General features: G+C 41.7%; 1 protein-coding gene across 1 annotated transcript in view; it reads left to right on the forward strand.

The window, feature by feature from the left end:
- CDKAL1 (CDK5 regulatory subunit associated protein 1 like 1) overlaps positions 1–22,441 on the forward strand; it is a 427,425-nt gene that overhangs the window by 120,215 nt on the left and 284,769 nt on the right. The window contains exon 6 of the mRNA XM_056332411.1: positions 13,707–13,803. Within this exon, the coding sequence (XP_056188386.1) occupies positions 13,707–13,803 (97 nt within the window). The remainder of the gene's footprint in view (positions 1–13,706; positions 13,804–22,441) is intronic.

The following is a 22,441-nucleotide window of genomic DNA, read 5'->3' on the forward strand; positions in this document are numbered from 1 at the left end:
CTACTTTCTAATAGCATCTTCTCCCTTCCCATGCTTAAGCGTCAGTGATAACAACTGAGTGGAGGATTTTTCCAGCAGTGTGCTGGCAGAAGTAAAGTGTAGTCATCATGTGAGTCACCTGGGAATTTGATTTTTGTTTTATTTTTGATAATGCGATTAAAAATGTCTGAGTAGAAAAAGACGAAATCTTATTTCTTATCTTCAGAAGTAGGATTAGCTTCTTAAATAATTGTCATACACTTTTGAATCTCTACATGTTTCTCATGAAACTCAACATTTCAGTCTCTTAAGAAAATAAATTAGTACTATCTCTTCAGTTTGTATCGTAGGATGTGGTGTGAGCCCCTTCTGCACTGCTTTAACTCAGTGCTTCAGGAGTCTGCTGCTTTCAGGAACTGTGATGAATCTGTGTGAGTGGAGCAGCACGAAGATGTTCCACCAATACTGAACCCAGGTTTTTCTGTCCAACAAATGTGTGTGTCAAAATGCAACCTGTAAAGAATTGGGGATCTTTACCATACCAGATCTTTCAGGCAGGGTATAAAACAATAGAAATTTGAGATCTTCATGAAGACTTAGTTAACAATGCATCATAATCTATTGAGATAAGGCTGTTGGCCAAGTAGCCTGTTGCAATGAATGTGTGACATACAGTGAGGAGCAAGAAACATGAACCAGCTGTCATGAGCTGCTCTCAGTGGTGAATAAGGTGCTCATGACCAGGAGACTGAATCAAGGTATTTATTCCTCTTTACTTGGTGGGTCTTCACCTGGGTTACTGTGTTTTGGGTGTCGTGGAGGCAGTAGAGAGATGCAGGGAGACCGGAGCAGGTCCATTGGAGGACTACTAAAATGGTCAGGCTGTCATGAGTCTGGCACATAGGAGGCCAGTGGGTAATCAAACAGTAGTCCGTAATTAGTTGAAAGGCAACTGCGAAGATTATGGGACCAAGCTCTTCTTGATCAGACCAGAAGACACAACAAGTGACAAGTCTTCTGGCCTTGCTGGGTGATGATGTTGTCAGTAGTCGGCTTGCGAGCGGAAGGTCTGGCCTAGTGACCTCTGGAAGTTCTTTCCAGCGTACACTTCCCTCGTTCTTTAAAAATGAGGTTAAACAGGGAGGGTAAGAGGCAGTATACTCTATGGTTTGGTACCTCTATTGCTATTCAGATACTATGCTTGTGAACAGGAATTAAATAAGACAGTCCTCATCTCTTCTGATTAGGAGGAGCTTTCTGGGCTTTACTGGAAGAGTTTAATGAATTAAGCAAACAAACAAAAAAGCTTACTAAAAAGCACGATACAGTGCAATTTGGACAAAATGAAGGTTCCAGTATTTAGAAGCAAAACCTCCTTTTTTGTTTTTTGCTCTGGTCTTTGTCATTTGCTTCTGTCACCATGATACAGTCCTTATCTATTACACAAAAACTAGGCACAGTGTGGTTGCTCATGTAGCGTTTCTGTAAGGGACAAAATACATGCAGCTTGCTTTTTTTTTTTTTTTTTAAAAATATAAAAATTACGTCATTGAGTTTTGTTCCCTTTTCTTTGTTAGGTAGCTTCTGACAGGCTTCTGTGCACATATGATGGAAACTGTATTTAGTGGCTCTTGAGAAGATTGAAGTTTTTTTCTTTTTTCATCTAGTAATTGTAGATATCTTATTTTGAGTAACAAAAAGCCTTGGTGGTCAGAATTGTGGCTGCATTTCAGGTCTGTGACTTTTCTTCCTCAGCTGCCCTGATGGTGTCCAAGAGAAAGGGAGTTGCTTCTTAACTCCTTTGTTATCCTCGACTTTTTATCACAATGTCCCATGTCAGACACAGCATGGAAACCTTCAGGGGTTTTGTTCTGGTGGCTCAGTAGAACAATATTGTCAGCACCCTGTACTGCTCTGTTTGTTTAGTCCATGTAAATTCTGTGCCCTCTTTTTTGTTTCATCATCTTCCTTACCTGATAAAAAAAAATAATCCTGGTGCATTATACTTAACAAATAATAATATTAAAAAAAAACAAAACAAAACAACAAAGGACAATTACTTATAATAGATTCTAGAATAGCAACCTCTCTTGATGATCCTTTTTCAGTTTTGTAGGTAAGTCTGTTACTGAGAAGCATACTACACCTCTGGGGGAAAAAAAATAGATTATTTAATTTTCATTCAACAGTAATTTCATTTTTTAGCCATTGTGTCAACAAGGTTTTATATTACAACCATTGGCCATGCATGCATGTAACTTGAAGCCCGCCTGGACTTTGAACCTGAAAGGCAGTGTAGTATTGCACAAATTAATTAGAATAATAGTGTGCCCTAAACTGCACTTCTTTTATGTTTAAAGAGATGAATAGAAGTAAGAGTGGGAAGATTGATAGGAGAAGCAGAATAAATGGTCAGTTAACAAAACATAAAGGAGAGATACGCCACAAATACTGCGGTGGAGTATTATAGTTCCTGCAGGAATATGTGTAGAAAGAACAGAGGAATACAGTAAGAGTCAAGTGGGTTATATGGAAGTTCACGGTAATAATTCTGGTTTCCATTTTTTTATTGTGTCCCTTTCCAAGTGAATTTAAAGTTTCACTTCTTTTGAGACAAGTATATCCAATTAACAGTCCATCTATATATGGAAAAATCAATTCAGAATAGGATTAAATTTTGAAGGAGGAGAATGAAGTCTTGCTTTTTTGAAGTAGTAGAAAGAATGCAAATGTGTACTTGAAGGAGGAAAGTAGTGGTAGAAGGTGAAGAGAAAGGCCAACATTGCTGCTATAGGAGCTATTTCTGCTTCTGAAAATTTTCGCCACTGATTTCCTTAGATGCTTGCTGAAGAAAAGGTAGCGTGAAACTGGAGATGTAGAAAGATGCTGAAATATTTCTACAACCCCACTACAACCTGTCATGTACGTACTAAAGGACATAAAACTTCAAGAATATGCAGAAACTGGTGATTTTTTTATTTTATTTTTTTTTATAAGGGTAATCCCAGCTTTTGACACCTGCAGCACTTCCTTGGTGATATAGCAGCCTCTGCTTTTGCAAGGCTGAGTCGGCAGAATGTCAGTATGTCTGGTATGCTGTCCCTCAAAGAAGCTCAGAGCTGAAGTTACTTGTGCTGTCAGCAGAGAGGTGAAGATCAGCAATGAAAGGAGCTGGGGGGCCAAAAGCAGCGAGTGCTGGGCATGGCCGAAGTTTTGGGAGGTTTGCTGGTCTATACTTTGAGCTTCGTGTATACAGTAGTAGTAGTTCAAAGCAGTAGTAGTGAAAAAGGATTAATCATTTCTCCTTTCTGCAACCCCACAAAAATAAAAACAAAACAGTAATTATGAAAAACTTTATCATCTTAGATATTACTTTTGTGATATGCTTAAACTTAGAGGTATTACCAGAGGATCAACCAACATGCTGAACTCGATTATAAAATCGCAAATGGCGACATAGTCAAGTCTAGTGTGGCTGTTCAGGAGAGTCCTGAGAGATGCCTGGTGTTCATTTTCTGCCTTGAACAGAGTTCAAGGAACGAGATGGGTTTATTCGCAGATTTTACTGAAGGATGTTAAAAGGAAGAGAACCTTATCTAAGACAGTAATTAGGATTTTGCCTAATTATGGTCTTAATGGAACACAAAAAATAATGAGAAGGGCTTTTATAGGTACATCAGCCAGAAAAGGAAGGTCAGAGACAGTGTACCCCCGATGGACACCACTGGACAGCTGGTGACAGATGGAGAGGGCTGAGGTACTCAGCAACCTTTTTGCCTCAGTCTTCACTGGCACCCTCTCTTCCCTCACCTCTTGAGCGGAGGGACCATCAGATGGGGACTGGGGGAGCAAGTCCCTTCCGCTATAAGAGAAGATCAGGCTCATGACCACCTGAGAAACCTGAACAAGCTAAGTCTGTGGGACCTGACGAAATGCATCCCAGAGTCCAGAGGGAATTGGTTGATGTAGTTGTCAAGGCACTCCGTGTTATTTTAGAAGTCATGGCAGTCAGGTGAAGACCCTGGTGACTGGACAAAGGGAAATTTTGCACCTATTTTTTAAAGGGGTAGAAAGGAGGACCCTGGGAACTACTGACCTGTCAGCCTCACCTCTGTGCCAGGGGATGTCATGGAACAGATCCTCCTAGAAGCTATGCTAAGGCATGTGGAGGACAGGAAGCTGATTTGAGACATCCAATATGGCTTCACTAAGGGCAGGTCTTGCCTGACCAGCCTAGTGGCCTTCTATGATGGAGTGACTACATCAGTGGACAAGGAAAGAGCTACAGATGTCATCTGTATGGACTTCTGTAAGGCCTTTGATACTGTCCCCCCCAACATCCTTCTCTAAATTGGAGAGTTGTGGATGTGATGAGTGGACTGTTTGCTGGATGAGGAATTGGTTGGATGGCTGCATCTAGAAGGATAGTGGTCAACAGCTCAATGTCCATCTGGACACTGGTGACAATTGGTGTTCCTCAGGGGTCTGTATTGGGACCAGTACTGTTTAATATTTTCACTGATAACATAGACAGTGGGATTGAGTGCACCCTCAGCGAATTTGCAGACCATGCCAAGTTGAGCGGTGTGGTTGACACACCTGAGGGATGGGGTGACATCCAGAAGGACCTGAACAAGCTCAAGAAATGGGCCTGTATGAAACTCAGGAGGTTCAACAAGGCCAAGTGCAAGGTCCTGCACCTGGATTGAGGCAGTCTCCAGTATCAATACAGGCTGGGTGATGAAAGGATTGAGAGCAGCCCTGAGGAGGATGTGGGGGTACTGGTGTGTGAAAAGCTGGGCGAGCCGGCAACATGCGCTCCCAGCCCAGAAAGCCCCCCGTGCCCTGGGCTGCATCCCCAGCAGCGTGGCCAGCAGGGCGAGGGAGGGGATTCTGCCCCTCTGCTCCGCTCTGGTGAGACCCCCCTGCAGCGCTGCATCCAGCTCTGGGGCCACCAACGTGGGAAGGACACAGACTGTTGGAGTGAGCCCAGAGGAGGCCACAAAGATGCTCTGAGGGCTGGAGCCCCTCTCCCATGGAGACAGGCTGAGGGCGTTGGGGTTGTTCAGCCTGGAGAGGAAAAGGGTCTGGGGAGACCTTATTGCGGCCTTTCAATACCTAAAGGGGCTTTATAAGAAAGATGGGGACAGACTTTTTAGTAGGGCTTGTTGTGATAGGACAAGGGGTAATGGCTTTAAACTGAAGGAGGGTTAGATTTAGACTAGATACATGGAAGATTTTTTTTACGATGTGGGTGGTGAGGCACTGGCACAGGTTGCCCAGAGAGTTGGTAGATGCCCCAACCCTGTCAGTGTTCAAGGTCAGGTTGGATGAGGCTTTGAGCAACCTGATCTAGTTGAAGGTGTCCCTGGTCATTGCAGAAGGGTTGGACTAGGTGACCTTTAAAGGTCCCTTCCAACCCGAATTATTCTATGCTAGTAAGAAGACTGTGAAGCAGGTCAGGAACATAGCAATGCATCTTACTAATAATGTGCTTAACAAAAAAAAAAAAAAAAAAAAAATAAAACCCCACCAAAAAAACCTCACAAAAAGAAAAGTTTATAGAGCAGCAAAGGCATATACATTACCATTTTATCTGAAGAAGAATGCTAGGAGCCTCAACAGCTGCAAAATATGGCAGAAAAAAATATTTCTCAACATTTTAGCAAGTATTTTGTAAACCCACAAACGTCACCTGTGTTAGCTAGTGAAGGTGTGATGGTGTCTAACGAGACCTGGCAGCCTGTACTGTTCACTTGGGTGGAGGTGGAGGGAGGTTTGAGCTGTCAAGTGGGTGTCTTGGCGCCTGGTCTGGTACCCGCCTTGCAGATTGGCAGCTCCTGGGCTGTTCTGCCAGGCTGAGAGGACAAGTGCTGTTGCTAACAGAGAGGGATGGAGTGAAATCTGTGTGCCTTGCTGTGTGTTTGTGTCACTGATGCTACCCGTGGGGGAGTATCCCAAACTCCTCACGATCCATAGGGAACTTTTCCTGGGCTCCTTCATAGTAGGTGGTTTTGCAATGAGCTGAAGTTTTCCTGCCACTCAGAAATACTCTTTGGGAGAAGGTTACTCTTGAGTAAAGGTACTTAAATTTCTCTTCCTGCATATCTTAATTTACCTACCATTCCTAGAAATAACCTCCCATGTAGTTATTGTACTATTTTCACTACAAAGTCCACCGTTTGGGGAGAACCTCCTGTTATTTTGTTTGTACTATTTTGTTTGTACTCTGGGGGGGGGGAGGGAAAGGAACACATTTTGGATCTATCACATAAATCACAGAGCTTTCTAGATGATAATTCTTAACCTTGGTCTCTTCCTAAGGCACTGGCCTATCAAGCCAAAAAAAAAAGTAAGAAAGTTTAATTCAAATGAGATTAGGGCCAAAAATACAACCTGCAAATCCTCTATCTCATTCCTCCTTAAAAAAATCCAAACCTGTTCTTCCATAGGTCAGCAAGCAGGTCTAGAATTGAGTTGTGGGAAAAGCTTACCCAGCAGTGTTTATCATTTGGATGGAAAGGTTTTAATTGGCATAGTAGCAGCCCAAAAGCGATGGCATCTCTCAGGACTTTGTCCTGGCTAAGAATACAGCGTCAGGAGCAGGGCAGGGTCCTCCTGGTTTGCAATTTTGTACTGAATTGCTAGTATTTTCTGTTGTATGGCAAGGTGCCTCAATCTTCTAAGTAAACAGAAGAAAAAACCCCAACACTTGACTACTTGACAATAATGAGGAAAAAATAATGAATATATTTACTCTTTTTGCAAACAAGTAAAAATCTTTTCACCACCAGCCAAGATGAGTTTTTTTGTGGAGCAGATTTTGTCATTAATTACATTTTCCTTTTTAAAACCATTTTGTTATAAGGCTGATCACTTTCAATTATGAGTTTTGCAGACTTGCTTTGAAGTTATGTTATATTGACTTTTAAGTTGATTTTCTTAATCCTCTGGAGGGACAGCAGCTGGCCGGTCACCATTCTGGCCTGGCCCACAGGCTGTCCTGGCAGATCTCTGTTCTGGGGGAAGGGCACTTCCCCTCTGATGTTGCTGAATTCAAGCCTTGCTTGGGGCTACAAAACCTACCAGCCAGGACCAAGGACAGGTTTAAGATTTATTCCTTCCTCCATCTCATCCTCTTCCTGAATACATCCCCATCTGATTTTTCAAGTTGATAGAATCTTAATACTGTTACTTCAAAAGCCGAAAAGACCATCATCACCAATAAATGATGTGTCTGAGTAATGACTGCCCAAGAGTAACTGCTGCCTACAAGGTTTTTACAGAAAATCAGAGTAAAACTCAGGCACAGACCTGAGTGGTTCTGGATTTTAAAACGAGATTGCCTGTTTCAGCCAAACCTGCAGTCGCTTCGCTTGTATGCCAGGTTGCTGGATGAAAACAAGTTTCCATTCAAACCAAGACATTAGAGCTGTGTTGGGAAAATTCCCTATAGTTTGAAAGCAGCTGCTAGGCCATCATTTTGGAGCATGCCATAAAACCCTGGATGGATCTGTTGTACTTGCGAAAAGCAGAAGTTTGGGCAGTGCATTCAAATGCATTTTTTCTGAGAGTGGGAAAAATGCGAGAAGCATATCACCTGTTCGTGCAGATATTGTGAAAATCCAAATGGAGATAAAATGCGATATTTTTTTTTCTTCCTCTGTTATCTCTTCTCAGAAACCTAGGGAATAATTTGCTACATAGCATGTGAGTTGGGGTTATTCTCAGAGCTGATATTTCACCTCCAGCGGAAAGCTCTGTTGGAGAGGGGTATTTTGATGCTTTTATTTATTTATTTTTGCTTGGAGCGCATCTTTACAACCTCAGTTTGGAGTCTAATGGAGCAAGCATTTATGTCTTTTTGAAGTATTTTCAGAAAAGACATGCTTGCTTGTGTCGGGAGAATGTGCAACTTATTTTTTTTCTGGAGTATTTACATGTTACCTGATGGGTTTTGTCAAAGGACACAAGTTCAGAGGATGCCGCATGGTAACTACAGGGCTGCTTTGCCTGCTTTGCTAGAGAGTGGTCCTCAAAGAGCGATTTAGTAAACTCTTAATAATTAGCATAAGCATCCTCAGGTGAACTTTACATCATCACATGCCTCACAAGGCAAAGACGGTAATTCCTTGGGGGCTGTGGAGTGTACAGGGAAGCTGACGGGCGTAAGTAGACTTGAAGGGTTCTGCTCTAATTAATAGTCTTGACAAGCTTTCCTCAGGTTTTCCATATGCCTTTGACTGCGGGGCTGTCCCTAACCTCGAAAGCACAACGTGGATGAATTTCTTCACATACTTTTTGCTTTTTGTTCACCTGTGCTGCTTAGCGTATTGCAACCTCAAAGCTTTCCCAAGACTTGTGAAGCTCACCGTGGCTGAAACAAGGAGTTCCCCTGAATTCTCCTTTTGTTCCCTTCCCAACAGCTTTCCCTTGACCGCTGTTTTGGCTCTAGTGCAGCCTGTCTGCTAGGAGCTAACTAATGGAATAAAACAGTAAAAAAACCCCAAACGTGGCCAATGGGTTCCTCCTGTGTCGGTGAGTCACGTGGGGCCCTGGGAAGGTCCGGTGAGCTGCAGCGTGTGGAGCAGAGGAGGAGTGATACCAGATGGCCAGCAGTGAGGATGAGGAGGGGTTGGAGCTGCAGAGGGGCAGGGGCAGCAATAGCAGACAGGGAGATTGGGAAGCAAGCTGTTGGGTAGGACTGAGACATTAGATTGGCTCAAAGCCTGTGAAGCCACGGTTTGAGTTACCATTTGTAATTCCTCAAGCAGAAAGTAACAGTGTGATTTTATGGATTTTCAGGAATGTATTCTAAATGCTATACAGGCACCATCTCTTCATTCCAGAGATGTTGTGCTCTCTCTGAAACTCGTGGCTTCCTCCTGATTAATTCAGCAGATGTGACAGTTGGAAGATCTTTCACACATTTGAATCTACCCAAATAGCATTTCTTTTTTCCCAGAGACATCACAACATCATTTCTACAGCCTGGGAAGTAGTATCCCTCCCAGTTTTACTTTTTATAACCTTTGGCAGCCTGATCTCATCATATATCCAGCTTGTGCTCTATTCTGCTACATCTGTCTTAGCAAAATTTTTTCATGCATATTAGTCTTTAGTTGGGCATTTCTAGACACAAACCTCCTGTTGATTTATGGCTTCACACCTTCCTAAAATACCTGATAAGTGTTGTGGCAGATTTTGTGTAATGGGCGGCCATGAGAATGGTGTGAACAGACTATGCAGGTGCATTGCACAGTCTGAGTTAACTATACACATCTTAATGTGAAAGTGGCCGGGTTTGTGCTGGTACAACAGTGAGGAGTACTGTGTTTGGTAGAAATAGCTCACTGACCTAAAAACCTACTCGAGAGTTTGGCCAGTTGTTGTTTGTTTAGTAGGATTCAGGCTGAAATACTTGCATTTTCATTTCAGATAGCAAAGATACTATATTGTACTATAGCATCAGAAATAGTTCCCTTTATTATTTTATTAACATTTCCCAACCACTGTCAATGCAAATTTTAACTCGTGTAAAACACTTTTCCCCCTAATTTATTGCTTTAGATGAAAAATCCGCTACTGCTTCTTCCATGACTTGTATTTGACTGTTATTAGTCCTGCTGTGGGCACCATTTTGCTTATTGTTTAAAGATTTCTTCATTATTTAATTCCACCAACAATGGGTTTCAGAGGAAAAAAAAAAAGGGATTTGTAGGTATAACACTTGGTTTCGCTTATATGGTCCTAGAGCAACACTTTACAAATTGCATGTTTCATGCTGACCACTCCATAGGTGGCCAGCTGTGCTCCCTGCGGAACAGACTGCTTTGGATTTCAGGTGCCTGCTGTGCCCTTCTGTGCAGCTGGGATCCTTTGGTCAGTGGTAACGGTTGCTCTCTGAAAGCAGAGAGTCATTCACTTAAGAGTTCACAGCTTCTAAAAGTCCCGTGAGCAACTCTGCTGGAAAGGGAAGCAAGCAGGTGAGCGGTGATGATCTGGTTTCTCTTGTCTTTCTAGCAAAGAGCAAGTAGCAACTACACTGCTCTCAGTGTCACAGAATATCTTCCATTGAACTTAGCCTATCTTCTCCGCTTTCACTTTTTTCTTCCTTCTTTATATATATATATATATATATATATGTATGTATGTATGTATTGCTTTCCTTAGAATTGAACCTCAGGGAAAGGTCCCTAACTCTTCTCCTGTGGAGATTCCACCTGAGTAGCTGTGTGAGCCATGGAGAGGTGGTAAGCTTCCTCGCTGCTGCCGTGGTGTCCAGCAGTGTTGCTATACATGCAGTGAGCTTTCCTGGAGGGTGGGTGGTGTACCTTTATCTTTGTCATGGTGCTGACCAAATTTTCTTGAAGCTCAAAAATAAAAAGGTAGAGGAACTGTGCAACAACATGTTACATAAAATTGTGAGCAAGATGTTCCAGTTTGGGCTGGTTCCTGACCACATAAATAGAAGTGCACATAGGCAAGGCATAAGTTTCCCCCATCCTAGTCCCATTCTCAAATTTATTTAAATTTATTTATTTATAAAAACCCGAATAGCTTGAACATACTTCATGAAGCCTGATAGTACAGTTGTAGTTGCAATGGCTGTATCTATGCAGTGGAGTTGCAGTGTGTGTAACGTATGATCCCTCTACAGATCTTGTATGAGTCCTCGACTGTACGCAGCACTTTTTTTTTTTTTCATGCCTCTGTTTTTTCTCACTTGTTGTTTGTTCCCCACCCATTACTTAGGAAGTAGGTCAAATAATGCCTTTATTAAAAGAAAGAATTGCTCTAAAATAAATTTCTATTCAGATGTATATCTTCCAAGTAGTCTTTAGAAAAGACTGCGTTTCTAGAAAATGTTTCCTGAGTCAATTAACTTGAAAGTTCAAGGTAAGGTTCATGCAGTTGAAAAAATTTAAAGGGTGTCTAAAAGGGAAAGATGTATTTATTCATGCCACCTACTAGATTCCAAGAGGTATTGTTCTCATCACTATTCATGTTTTTGAAGGATAAAGGCTTTTCTAATACAATTGCTGTGCTAACTAGATTTCTGAAGAATAATTTTTGTAGGCTTTTGTTAATATGAGGAGTGCTCATTAAACTATTAAAAGGAGGTGACGATATAGTACTGGAATGCATATTTTGAGAAGTTTCCTGAAAGTGAGGCAAAAATTTTCATAATTTCCTTACAGTGGTTTTTCATTTATGGTGGATTTCTTGGACTGTACAGTGTATTATGGATGTAGTGAAAATTGGCTATGATTGAAAATTTAGTTCTGACATTTCCACTTAATTGCATTTTAAAGCAAAAAATTCCCAGTATGCAAAATTCTTTATTCTGTAGAGACCTATAGAACTTTAAAAAAGTTAAATGAAGGCAATATGAAGAATATTCAGTTTACCTTTTTTCCCTCTAGCTCCAGTTATAGTCCCAGAAGATACAGCAAAATGTTAAAGCTGTAAAATAACATTAAAATGCCATTTAATGTGTCAAGGGAAATTTTGTTTATTTATTTTTTTTCTTAGATAAAAAGACTTGAATAGAAGCTTTTTCTTCTGTAGTGCTCACAGGTTTTCAAGTAGATGGAGATGGCTGTTACTAGCACCAGATTATACCAGATGCAGAGTTGCCTAGGGATGTGTGCTTTGTTTGCTGGAGACAGGTCTTATTGTCTTGCCTCCAGGCATTAGGTTGAGTCTGTTAGACTATATAAGTAGTGATTTTTATCCTGTGAGTTAGTGGAGTGTCACATGGTGCTATGTGACATTTTTAGGTAATGCATGAAGTAGGATTTTTAATTTATTTTTTTTTTTTAAACTTGGATGCGTGGAAGTAGGTGACCTCTATTGAAGTTTTGCAAACCCCTTAAATATTTACTGCTGAAAGAAAAGAAGGATTGCAGATTTCAGAGACATGTTGCTAGGTTCCCTGCCTAAGAAATATATGAAATTAGCATTTCATCATAGTTCTTTCTCCACAGCAATATTATCAAGGAAGAGATGAGAGGATTTGCATTAATATTATACACCTTAGCTTGCAAGTAGAGGACCAATGAGGCTCTGAATGGTGAATGTTTGCAGATTTCCCAAAAGTTCCACTAAACCAAAATTGATTATTTTATTTGCTACATTTATATTAGATATGAGGTAATAGGTGTAATTAATTTTCCTGTTATTTCAACTTGACTGTGTATAGGATGTTTAATTTTTCCTTAGAAGTAGCTCATTTTAGTGCAGCAGCCAACATGAGGTGTTTGGCTAGATGGGCTGTGATCTCCCTTAATATTACAAATTGTGTGTTCTTGTGAGATTTCATTTGAGCTGTAATTTGTAAATAAATTTGTTTACATTATGAGTATAAAGTGAAACTTGTGAGTGGTGGAACTGTGTGTGGTACCAGTCTGGTTTGGGTGATTTTTTTTTTTTTTTTTCCTTTGTTAAATTTGCATTTGCTGGAGAACTCCAGATACTCAGCGTATCTGTGTATCCCTGTGCTTGTTGAACATCACTTTCTCTTGTGCATTCAGCTTGGAGACAGCTCAAGCAAGCTGAGAGCATAAAATTGTCTAAGCCATTGTATATTTTGGATAGGAGAATTTTTCTGGAAAATGTTATGACATGTCTTAGCCTGTTCCAATATAACAGTAAACACTTCATGAATCCATATATTGCTGGAGAAAATATGGATTTACAAGGTTCCAGTTTGACAGAAGTCTGCCAGGAGGTTGTGATACAGCATGTGACTGTGAAAGAGAGTTCTTAGAGCAACCCGTAATATGTCAGACCTAGCAGATCTGCTAAAATTATTCTGTGCTTCTCTTTACTGCGTTGCACATTATAATGCAGTAGTCATGTTGGGTTAATGTGTTAATGGATGATCTTCAAAGTTGAGTGAACACAAGCAGGTTTTGCATCTCACTGTTCTGTATGCAGCCAATAGTTTTTTCAGGGCTTCCTGTAGTTTCAAGATTCAGTGATGGCTTGATGTTCAGTGCTGAATTCAAAGCGAGTCAAAATATAACTAACAAAATGAACAGTGTTAACCATTTAATTTTAGTGTTTTGGTTTGCTACTTGGTGTTAAGGTAGCATCAAAGCTAAGGAACTATGTAAGTTCATATCCAGACAAATGTTTCTCTGCCAAAGGCAAGCAGTTAAAGCTTGAAAATGCTCCATATGTTTTTAAGTGAACGTTTACTTAAACATTTTTAAGTAAATGCACATTTAAAAGTAAATAAGTGTCTTTAAGTAAACACCACCAGACTGATGTAACTGGTCATTTCTGACTGATACTACATAAATGCTGATGTTCTGAGCTAGCAGTTCCCATCTGCGTGGGCTGCCTCTTGCGTTCTGTGTAACCTTTCTTGAACTGACCTTGATGTCTCTGCCCTGTCCCATCTTTCTTGACCAGATACTCTGCTGTCATTGTGGCAAATAAAGGTTAACTGAGCTTGATCAGGGCTTTCAAGGTTGTACTTTTGTCCAAGACACATGATGGTGATGGCCTCTGTAGCTGTACATGCGTGCTGTGGCCCGATAGCTTCATTTGGTGTGTTGGTTGGTTTGGTTTCTGAGGTTCAAACATGTACGAGTTGCTTCTGATTTGGGAATGTTTTCATTCTGGTTGCTTTCATGTGTCACATGCACGGTATAACTACTTCGAAGTTGAAAACAATGAATTTTGAAAATATTAATATACTGTCTGTTCTTCTTTAGGAAAGCCCAAGAAGGGAAGAAGAAGGTGGTTCTAGCAGGCTGCGTGCCGCAAGCCCAACCTCGTCAGGACTACCTGAAAGGCTTGAGTATTATAGGGGTATGTATCATGATCAGGCAGAAACCAAAGGTTTTCATAAGTGTTTTCAATGGGTCAGTGTAAATACGTAGTCTTCGTTCTTTTCACTTGCAAAAAGCAGCAGAGAGCCTGGGTACCCTCCGTAGTCTTCTTGCATTATACAGCACTTAAGCCTGCTTTCATCCAGGTGGCTTGGCTTGCTTGTGGGGCGAGGGCAGAAGGAAAGGGATACTGTTGGTGGAACGGAGTTCTGATGCCCTTTGTAGCCTGAAAATATCCAGGCTTCATCCAGGGTGATGAAGATATCCATTACCGTGTTCTTTAAAGTAATCACAGTTTATTTGCTTTAAGACAAAGATGCCCTTTTCTTAAAGATCTGTGGAAGAAGTGTAAAAGACTGGTGTGTATGAATTACACAGACACAGCTTAGGCTTTAGTGGTGTGTTTGGTTGTTTTTTTTTTTTTTTTTTTTTTTAATTCACACTATTAAGCAGAATGGCAAATTAGTTTAACTTTGAGGCAGTCTGGAGAGTTAAATGAATTATTAAAGAGTTACCAAGCTTTACCTTGAAAAGAGAACCAAAGAGCTTTTGACTTCAGTTAGTAAAGTGCCTTCAGTATCCTTTGGGGATGAAGTACTACTATATAATTGAATCAACTTTGTAAAACCATGAAAATCCGGGATCAAAGCACAAGCTAATATTGGCACAAGCTGCCCAGGGGAGCGGCACTCACCATCCCTGGAGGTAGATGCGGTACTTAGGGACATCATTCAGTAACGGACTTGGCAGTGCTGGGTTAACAGTTGGACTCGATGATCTTGCAGATCTTTTCCAACCTCAACGATTGCATGAAAGATTCTTCATTGTTCAGGCCTTTAGATAAAAACTGGATGAATTTGTAAAAGGCCTGTTTGAGCTGAAGCAGTGTCCTTGGATTCAGTGTGTGGGAGGTGCCGTGAAGCTGTCCTGTATTCTGTTAAGTCAGAGCACGTGACTGTGCAGCATTGTTTCTACATTAAAGACATAAAGAGGCCAACGTGTTTCCACTGCAGTGTCATGAATTCAGGTTGAAACTAAGATTTTTATAGGAAAAACAACAACAAAAATGTTCCGCACTTCTCACTTTCATTAGAAGATCATACAAGATGCAGTTGTTCAAAGTACTTTAGAAGTAAAATAATAGTTCATTTTGGAATTAGGAAGAAAATGGCTTCATCAACTGGTTTATTTTAATTCTTTATAAAGATGGACTTTGTGCTGTTTGAATTTTTAACTAATTACTGGTGTCACTCAGAATGTTTTATCTCCCAGTTTTTTTTCCCAGATGCCATTCTCAGCTATGGTAATGCCTATAAATTAACTGAGTGCCCAGAAATGATATTCAGGGGCTGTAAAATGCCGCACTATTCTGTGTAAATGATATCGCATTGATAGTTACAGATTAATGGAAGAAACAGACTTTCTGTTCCACTCTGCAGTCTGACTTTACACAAATATATATGAAAGAGGACTGTGCTGCTCTGTCATCTCTAAGACTGGCAAATTAACTGCAACTTTGTGCAGCAGCACAGCAAACCCCCAAAATAATTAGTGAATGGATTTCCTCTTGGCTTGGAGGCAACATAGTTATGTGATCTGTAATTGGTTGTTACAGTGAATATAATGATATTTACACATCTGAAAAACAGAGGAAGAAAAGTGAGTGACTCACTATCCTTTGACCAAGACTGTAACTTGATGTTTCAGTTTTGCTGAATTTAACTTGGGAAACTTGGGGGACCTGAAGTTTGATTTTTATTATTTTTTAATCGTTTTTCTTTTTCCTTTAAAAAACAAACAAACAAACCCACACAAATCCAAACCTTTCCTATTTAGGTAATATGTAATTTCTGAAAATTAGCCTCTTCATCTTAGTTTTCATATTTAGAACCAGGGTTTAGTGAAATATATTTGTATTTGTATTTACAGAAAGATTTCAGTTTGGAGAGGAATTAGGCTGTTAATATAGTGTTCCCAAGTACTTTTGAATTGGAGCTGAAAATACTGAAATGTGATCTTCACAATAAGGACACTGTCTTCTAACTGTCATAGCTGGGGTAGAATTTACTGTGCTTTTAAGTAATAGATGCTTTAGCTCAGAACGGTCTTAAACTTTAGGCATAACTATTAACAGATGCAAGCAGATATTGTCCATGTTTTCAGTTTGTGTATTTAAGATTTTATTCTCATTTTAGAAAAAGTGTGTGTGAGGGGATGACTGTATTTAAAGGGTATGAGTTGTTAACTTACTATTGCAAAATAGTTTTGAAAGGCAGTTTTGACAGAATTGAGAAATAGACAAAGTTACATTGGCAGTAGGATATTGATTTGGCTTTAACATTTTAAGCATTAGGAGTACAGTTTTGGAAATCTTGTTTTACCCTTAGGTTGGTCTTGTCCTCAACTTGGCTAAGAGATATAGTTGATTTATTGTTGCTTATGTAAGCTCTGCTATTTTCTTGTTCTCTCTCTTTTTTTTTTTTGGGTTTTTTTTTTTTTGTTTGTTTTTTAAAGAACAGTGTTGTCAGAGAATGTGGTTATTTACCAGCAATTATAACTCCTCTGGGGCAGGCAGAGTATGTCAGAGGGCTCCTTTACTCATCTTGTTATGATGGAGGTGGAAGTTGCAATGTAATTACCAGAGACATTCTAGTAACTCAGGACTTGTTTTGATCTGCACTTGAGAAATACAGGACTGAATGACCACTGTCCACTTGTTATTGCTTGAGTTGGGCAGGAGGGAAGGAAAGGCAACTTCATATCCCTGCTGCCATTTGTGATATTACTGAGCTTTGTGTCTCTTCAAATTCATTGCCACTTCTTAAGAATACTGTGGGTTGGGGCATTGCCGTCGGCTCCATACAAGGCAAACTATGATGTAATGTGGCAAGGTAAAGGAGCTGTTTTCTGGAAGGGGGAAGCTCTAGGCAGTAATACACCTGCCAAGTGTGAAAAATACACAAAACACACAATGATTACATACGTTCACAGCCATTTACACTCAGGTGGCTTCCAAAGCTTGCTCCTTTTTGGAGTAGTGTACCCGCTTGAAAGTCAAGTGCACGTATGGTATTGCAAAGAGAAATCAACCCTCGTAGTCAAAGGATGTCCCTCACTTTTCATTGAAAGTTACTACAAAGAAGGGTATGTGACTTTTCACTATGCTGGTTATTTATTTATTTATATGTATATATCTATATATCGGATTATAGGGGAAGGGAAGGGAGGGACAAGAAGGAATGAAAGATTTAGCAGAGTTTGTAACTATCTGTTGCATACAATGGCACGCAAACCCTTTGTTTCCAGTGCTAAGTTGAACCATTGGAATGGGATGAGATGTTTCTTTGACACTTGTCTGGAGTGTCAAGGCATGTTGCATGTTGCAACCCAACCCCTGACCAGTTTGCTGAGGTTTCATAGGTCTTGGGGTGCTTCACAAGCCCCGTGTATCTGTAGTTGAAACAGTCAGACTTACTGGACAAACTGAAAGCATGGAGCCTAATGCACGTATGTGTCCCCTTAAAAGCATATGATAGCTCAGCAGATGAGCAAATCTCTCCCCTTCCTGAATGAAATCATCAACTCAATTCTTCTTCCTTCTCCATCTTTCCCAATGTAACATGTACCATCAAAGACCTGTCATCTTCTGCTGTACCTCCATTTCCCAAGGGAAGGATTTCAGCCCATTCTTTCCTCTGCATAAAATATATCCGATGTCACCAAAGCTGTAATCCTGGCTCTGCTGCTGCGCTGTGGGTCAGGAGCAGCTCCTGTGCATGGCAGAGTCACTGCAGGCTCGTTGGCCAAGTTGAGCCTGAAGCCACCACTTCCAGGAGAAATGTATAACCATGACAGTCTCTCTGCAGGGGCTCCTTGCATTTCCCTGGCCTTCAACGAACCCTTTTCTGTGGCCGTCCTACTCTATAAGGCAAGCTTTAGATAATTTTTTTAATACCCAGTTTTAAACTGTGGAGTGTGATTAGTGGAAGTGCTGAACACTCCCAGTAGCAGCATGTAACACTGGGGGCACACCATGAAATAGATGGTTCGGTATAAAAAGTGCTGAGCATGCTACAGAAATATAAACACATAACTTCTATAATGGGTATAGAAATTTTAAATTTAATGTGCCTTAGTTCTCCATTTGTAAAACCCTCCAGTGAGCAGAGCTTGAGCAGTGCCATTGGGAAAGAAAATCAGTGTCACCTTACCAAGCTGCCAAATGCCTGTACGTCCCTGCTGCTTTGGTGTCCTGAATGAGGGTGATGTTTTGCATGATATTTCTGATGATCGGTTCGTACAAGTTTCAAGGATGTTTTCAAAACAGAGGTAATGATACTTCCTTACTTTGCAGTGTTTGCAAGGTCAGGCTGCATTAAAGATTGCAATCCTCTCTGCTGCCCTTAAACTGGAGCCTTGCATAAATACAAATATCCAATGTGTACTTCATGAATGACAAATTTGATAGAATTTTATTTGGAATGATTTGAATTAGCAGAACTTCTTGGAAAGCATGCTGAAAGCCTGGGAACAGGTGCACGCTGTTCTTCTGTAACTTGCAGCCAAGAATGATTTCATGCAAAATTCAAGCTCAGTCAGTACCACTCAGCTGGGCGGCTTTGGCTTCTGAATTGCCGCACTGATAATCAGACGTGACGCTTGAACCTGGGAAGTCAGGAAGAATTGCACTTAAGCACCTGCTTTTAAACTGAAAATTGGACATGCAAATAGTAACTATTCATTTCCACAGCAGTTGTGTCCTGCCCTATGAATCAAACTGTGCACGAATTAATTTAGATAGGAATTATACTTCAGCTGTGGCAGTGTTTAGCAATGAAAATCAGTTGTTTACGTGCTTTTCTGGGGTAGCCTCCTTCCCTTCAAAGTTTGTTTGAAGCCTGCTTTCAGAATACCTTCCTAAGCTGGAATATTGCCCATTACGATGGTCAGCAGAGGTTTTAAACACAGATGTTATCCCTCTGAAGCCAGAGTGGCTGGTCACATGCCTTTTGAAGTGATCTACTGAGGCCTGGATTTATGCTGCCTAAGTGCTGTAATCTGAGACTCTGTTTTGCTCAGCTCCCTTTGTGGTCGATGAAGATAATGATCTGTAAAATAATTTAGATTTTTTTAGAAGATGTGAAGTGACTTTTGAAGCCACGTATTCCCTTTTACTGGCTTTAGACAGAGCGTAAGGCTGAGCAGGCTTTTAACATCCAACATCTGATAGTGTTACCTAAACAAGGTAAGGTGAAACTGAGAGTTGGAGGAGTTAAAATCTTCAGGATTACAAACAGTGCATGTAGTTACCTAAGATTTTATTTATGTAGTAACTTTCACACAAGATTTTCATTCACATTGATTTGTTTCTTATCGATGTGAATGAAAATCAAAGATGGGTAGGCTTTTTCCTAGATGACAAAAAAAAAAAGAAAAAAAAAAAGATTGTTTTACTTCAAGTAGTTATGTATGCTCGCTTTCAGGGTGTCCATAAGCAGCTGGGTGCTGGTGGTGTTTGTTTCAGCAGTAGCCTCGTGCTGTGCAGTCGGGCTGCTGCCCCTGCCTAGATTGTGGGTACCCTGTCCTCAGTTTCCCTCAAGCATCAGCTAAGGTGTTTGGGGGGCTTTTTAAAATTTGTTTTGTTTTGCAGTGTTTTTTCAGTACACATTTCTAGCCTTCACTTTTTCTGGTCTTCATCCCTCCTTCACTGGCTTCAATATTTTTTTTTCTCCATGTCACTTTCTGGTCCTGGATGTGCTTACATGTTGCCTTAGTGAAATTTCCCGCTCTGGGAAACTCAGTCGCTGTGCCAAGGGAAGGGCAGCGTGGGAGGCTCCGGGAGGAATTTCTTGAGAGAGTTGTCACTGTCCTGTCAACATCAGAAAAGCTTTAACCTTCAGACCTTCTGCGGTGGAAAGACATTTCCTTCCTCGCTGAAAGGAAGCAGGCTGTGGGGAGCACTGAGCTCGCTGTGGGGGGGTCCCTGAAAGGCTGGTTGGGAGGGGACCTGCTGCCGTTTTTAACCAGCAGTGGCAACTCTGAGATCCGAGACTCATCAGAGGGTGAAACCACAAACTTCTTGGCCAGAAGGCAGTCACTGGTGGCAAGCATCAGGGATCTCACGCTTTGTCTCTGGTTTGTTTTTATTCGTTGCTGATTCTACCAGGTTAATCCCAGTCCCGCAGCAGAAGCAGCAGTCGTCAGCCAGGTGATGTGCATCCCTTGTGACTACTCACAAGAAATGTCATGTCAGATGCAGAAATTATTCTGTGATCTTACGATTTGGAGACAACAAAGAGCGTGATGTATTCTACACTCACACGTGTTGAGGTTTCGCTGTACTAAGAATCACAAGATAATTTGAGGGAAACTGCTGATTTGAGTGTGGAGATGCTTCCCACTTCCTACAATGATGGTTCATCACCTGGTAGGCACTTTCTTCTGAGATGGAGAAAGTTCAAGTCACAATACAAGGAGGTATTTTCTGAAGGAACTGAAATGCTTGTGTTGTAGGATTCAGTCTGGGATAGCCATTATCTGACAGTCAGGGGCATAACTCCAGAAGACACAAGCACGGTGACAGTTGGCAAAGGGCAGTGTGCCTCTGGTGAAAATATGCTTCCTGCAGCTGACTTCGTCTGAAATTATCTCTGGGCTGTATTAAGAGGAGAGAAAAGAAATGCTTTTTCTTCTATCTTATAGACTGCCAGGAAGCCTTATGCATTGCCACCTTTTTTGCAAGACATAGCTGAGCCAGATCATTCCTCTGCTTCTGCAGTGGTGCAGCTTGGACCAAACAGCTTTTCTGTGGTGCCTTAGATGCCCATGCAGAGGATTCCATGAAAAGGCAGCCTGTGTCCTTGTGGTGGGTTGACCTTGGCTGGGCGCCAGGTGCCCACCAAGCTGCTCTATCACTCCTCTCCTTAGCAGAATGAGGTGGGGATTAAATAAGCTGAAAAAACCCCTTGTTGTGGGTCAAGGTAAAGGCATTTTAGTGAAGCAATAGAAAATTCATGTGTGTAGAAGAGAAGGAAAACTCCTCCTTCCCATCAGTAGGCAACGTGCAGTCACTTCCCAGGAAGCAGAGCTTCAGGATGTGTAGCGGTTGCTCTAAAAGGCAAAACAACGTAAATGATGAACACTCCCTCTTCCTCCTTGCTCTGAGCTTTTGTATTTGAGAAGTCATATGGTACAGAATGACTCTTTGGCCACTCTGGGTCAGCTGTCCTGGCTGTGTCCCCCACCCCTCGGTGAGGGGGGCTGGAGCCAGCCCTGAGGCCGTGCGAGCGCTGCCCGGCAGGAGCCAAAGCGCTGCGGTGCTGCCACTGCCTCCCCTGCGACTGGTACCAGCACAGCGCTGCTGGGGGCTCCGCCAGCCCCCGTACAGTCCTCCAGAAAATACTGGATGTTCATGAAGTGCTTGTTTTCACAACCACCCTCTTATTTTCTTGTCATGGCTGCCACCACCGAGAGAAGCATGGGCTTCTCTCAGAAAAAGACCGTTAAGCCATTGGATATCTTCACTAAAAAGAGTGGTTTGTTTTTATGAAGTGTAGCACTTTTCACCTGGCTTTGGTTGTAAGTGGCATCTAAAGACCATCTCTCCTGTTTTGTGTTGGTCCTGTCACTTCAGAAATAGATTGGTCCAAATACCTTCACCTGCAAAATGCTTCTCTCTGGATTTCAGTGGATGCATTAAACTGGAAGTATATCTCTTTCACTGTAAATCTCGTGTGAGGTTTTGTCCTCCCAGATGACAATGCAGGGTCTTTGCAGAAGTCTTTGTGCTTCCCTGAAGGGAAAGTCAGAAAGTTTCTCTTACTTCCACGATAGGTTCACGAATGCACTTTTCTGGGTAGCTTTCTTTGGTCTGAGGCTCACTGGCTCCTACGAAGTACAAAGTCTCAGGGTAAATGTGCAACCTCTCACTTAACTGCCCGTTAAGAGTTTATAGGAGCTCTCCTAGAGGTTTTGTTTTTTCTAGTCCACCTCCTGCAAAACGGTTTTGGGACATTGGTACTGGTTCTGAGACAATGTGGGTCATGCTTGAGAGCTTGGAAGAATTTGCGTGACTATCCTCAACACGGCTGTCTGCCTGCCCTTGCAGAGCGCCTGGGGTGACACTGCAGACGGAGCGCGTTATGAAGATGTCTGGGCTGTTTGCACCTAGCAGCCATCTGTTGGATGTGATTGTGACAGTAGAAAGGCAGCTGGGGGACTCTCTCTGGTGACAAATGGACCATGCGTACATTTCCATATAATTACTGGTGCTTACCTGGGGAGCTCAGGGCTTCTGACCCTCAGTGGAGTGCTGGGGTGTCCTGGGAGACGCGTGGTTTGAAATGCAGCTGGCTCACATGTGTGTTCAGGAGTGACCTGAAGCTTCAGCCCCAGCATGGATTGCTGAGCTGTACTCCCACCAGGAGGGCTCAGAGATCTTTCTTGGTATTTGTTTCAACTCACACTTCATGCTTTGATAAACTCCCTTCTTTTTCCTTGCTTTTTGACCAGCCAGTTTTCTGCTTGGGCTGCTCCTCCATCCCATGGGACTTGTGGGTGCTCTTGTCCTATATCCATCTCAGCCCTCATTTGTGTTGGGTAGGTTTTGGGGTTGGTTT

The sequence above is a fragment of the Falco biarmicus genome, chromosome 3, assembly GCF_023638135.1.
Source record: "Falco biarmicus isolate bFalBia1 chromosome 3, bFalBia1.pri, whole genome shotgun sequence".
NCBI lineage: Eukaryota > Metazoa > Chordata > Aves > Falconiformes > Falconidae > Falco > Falco biarmicus.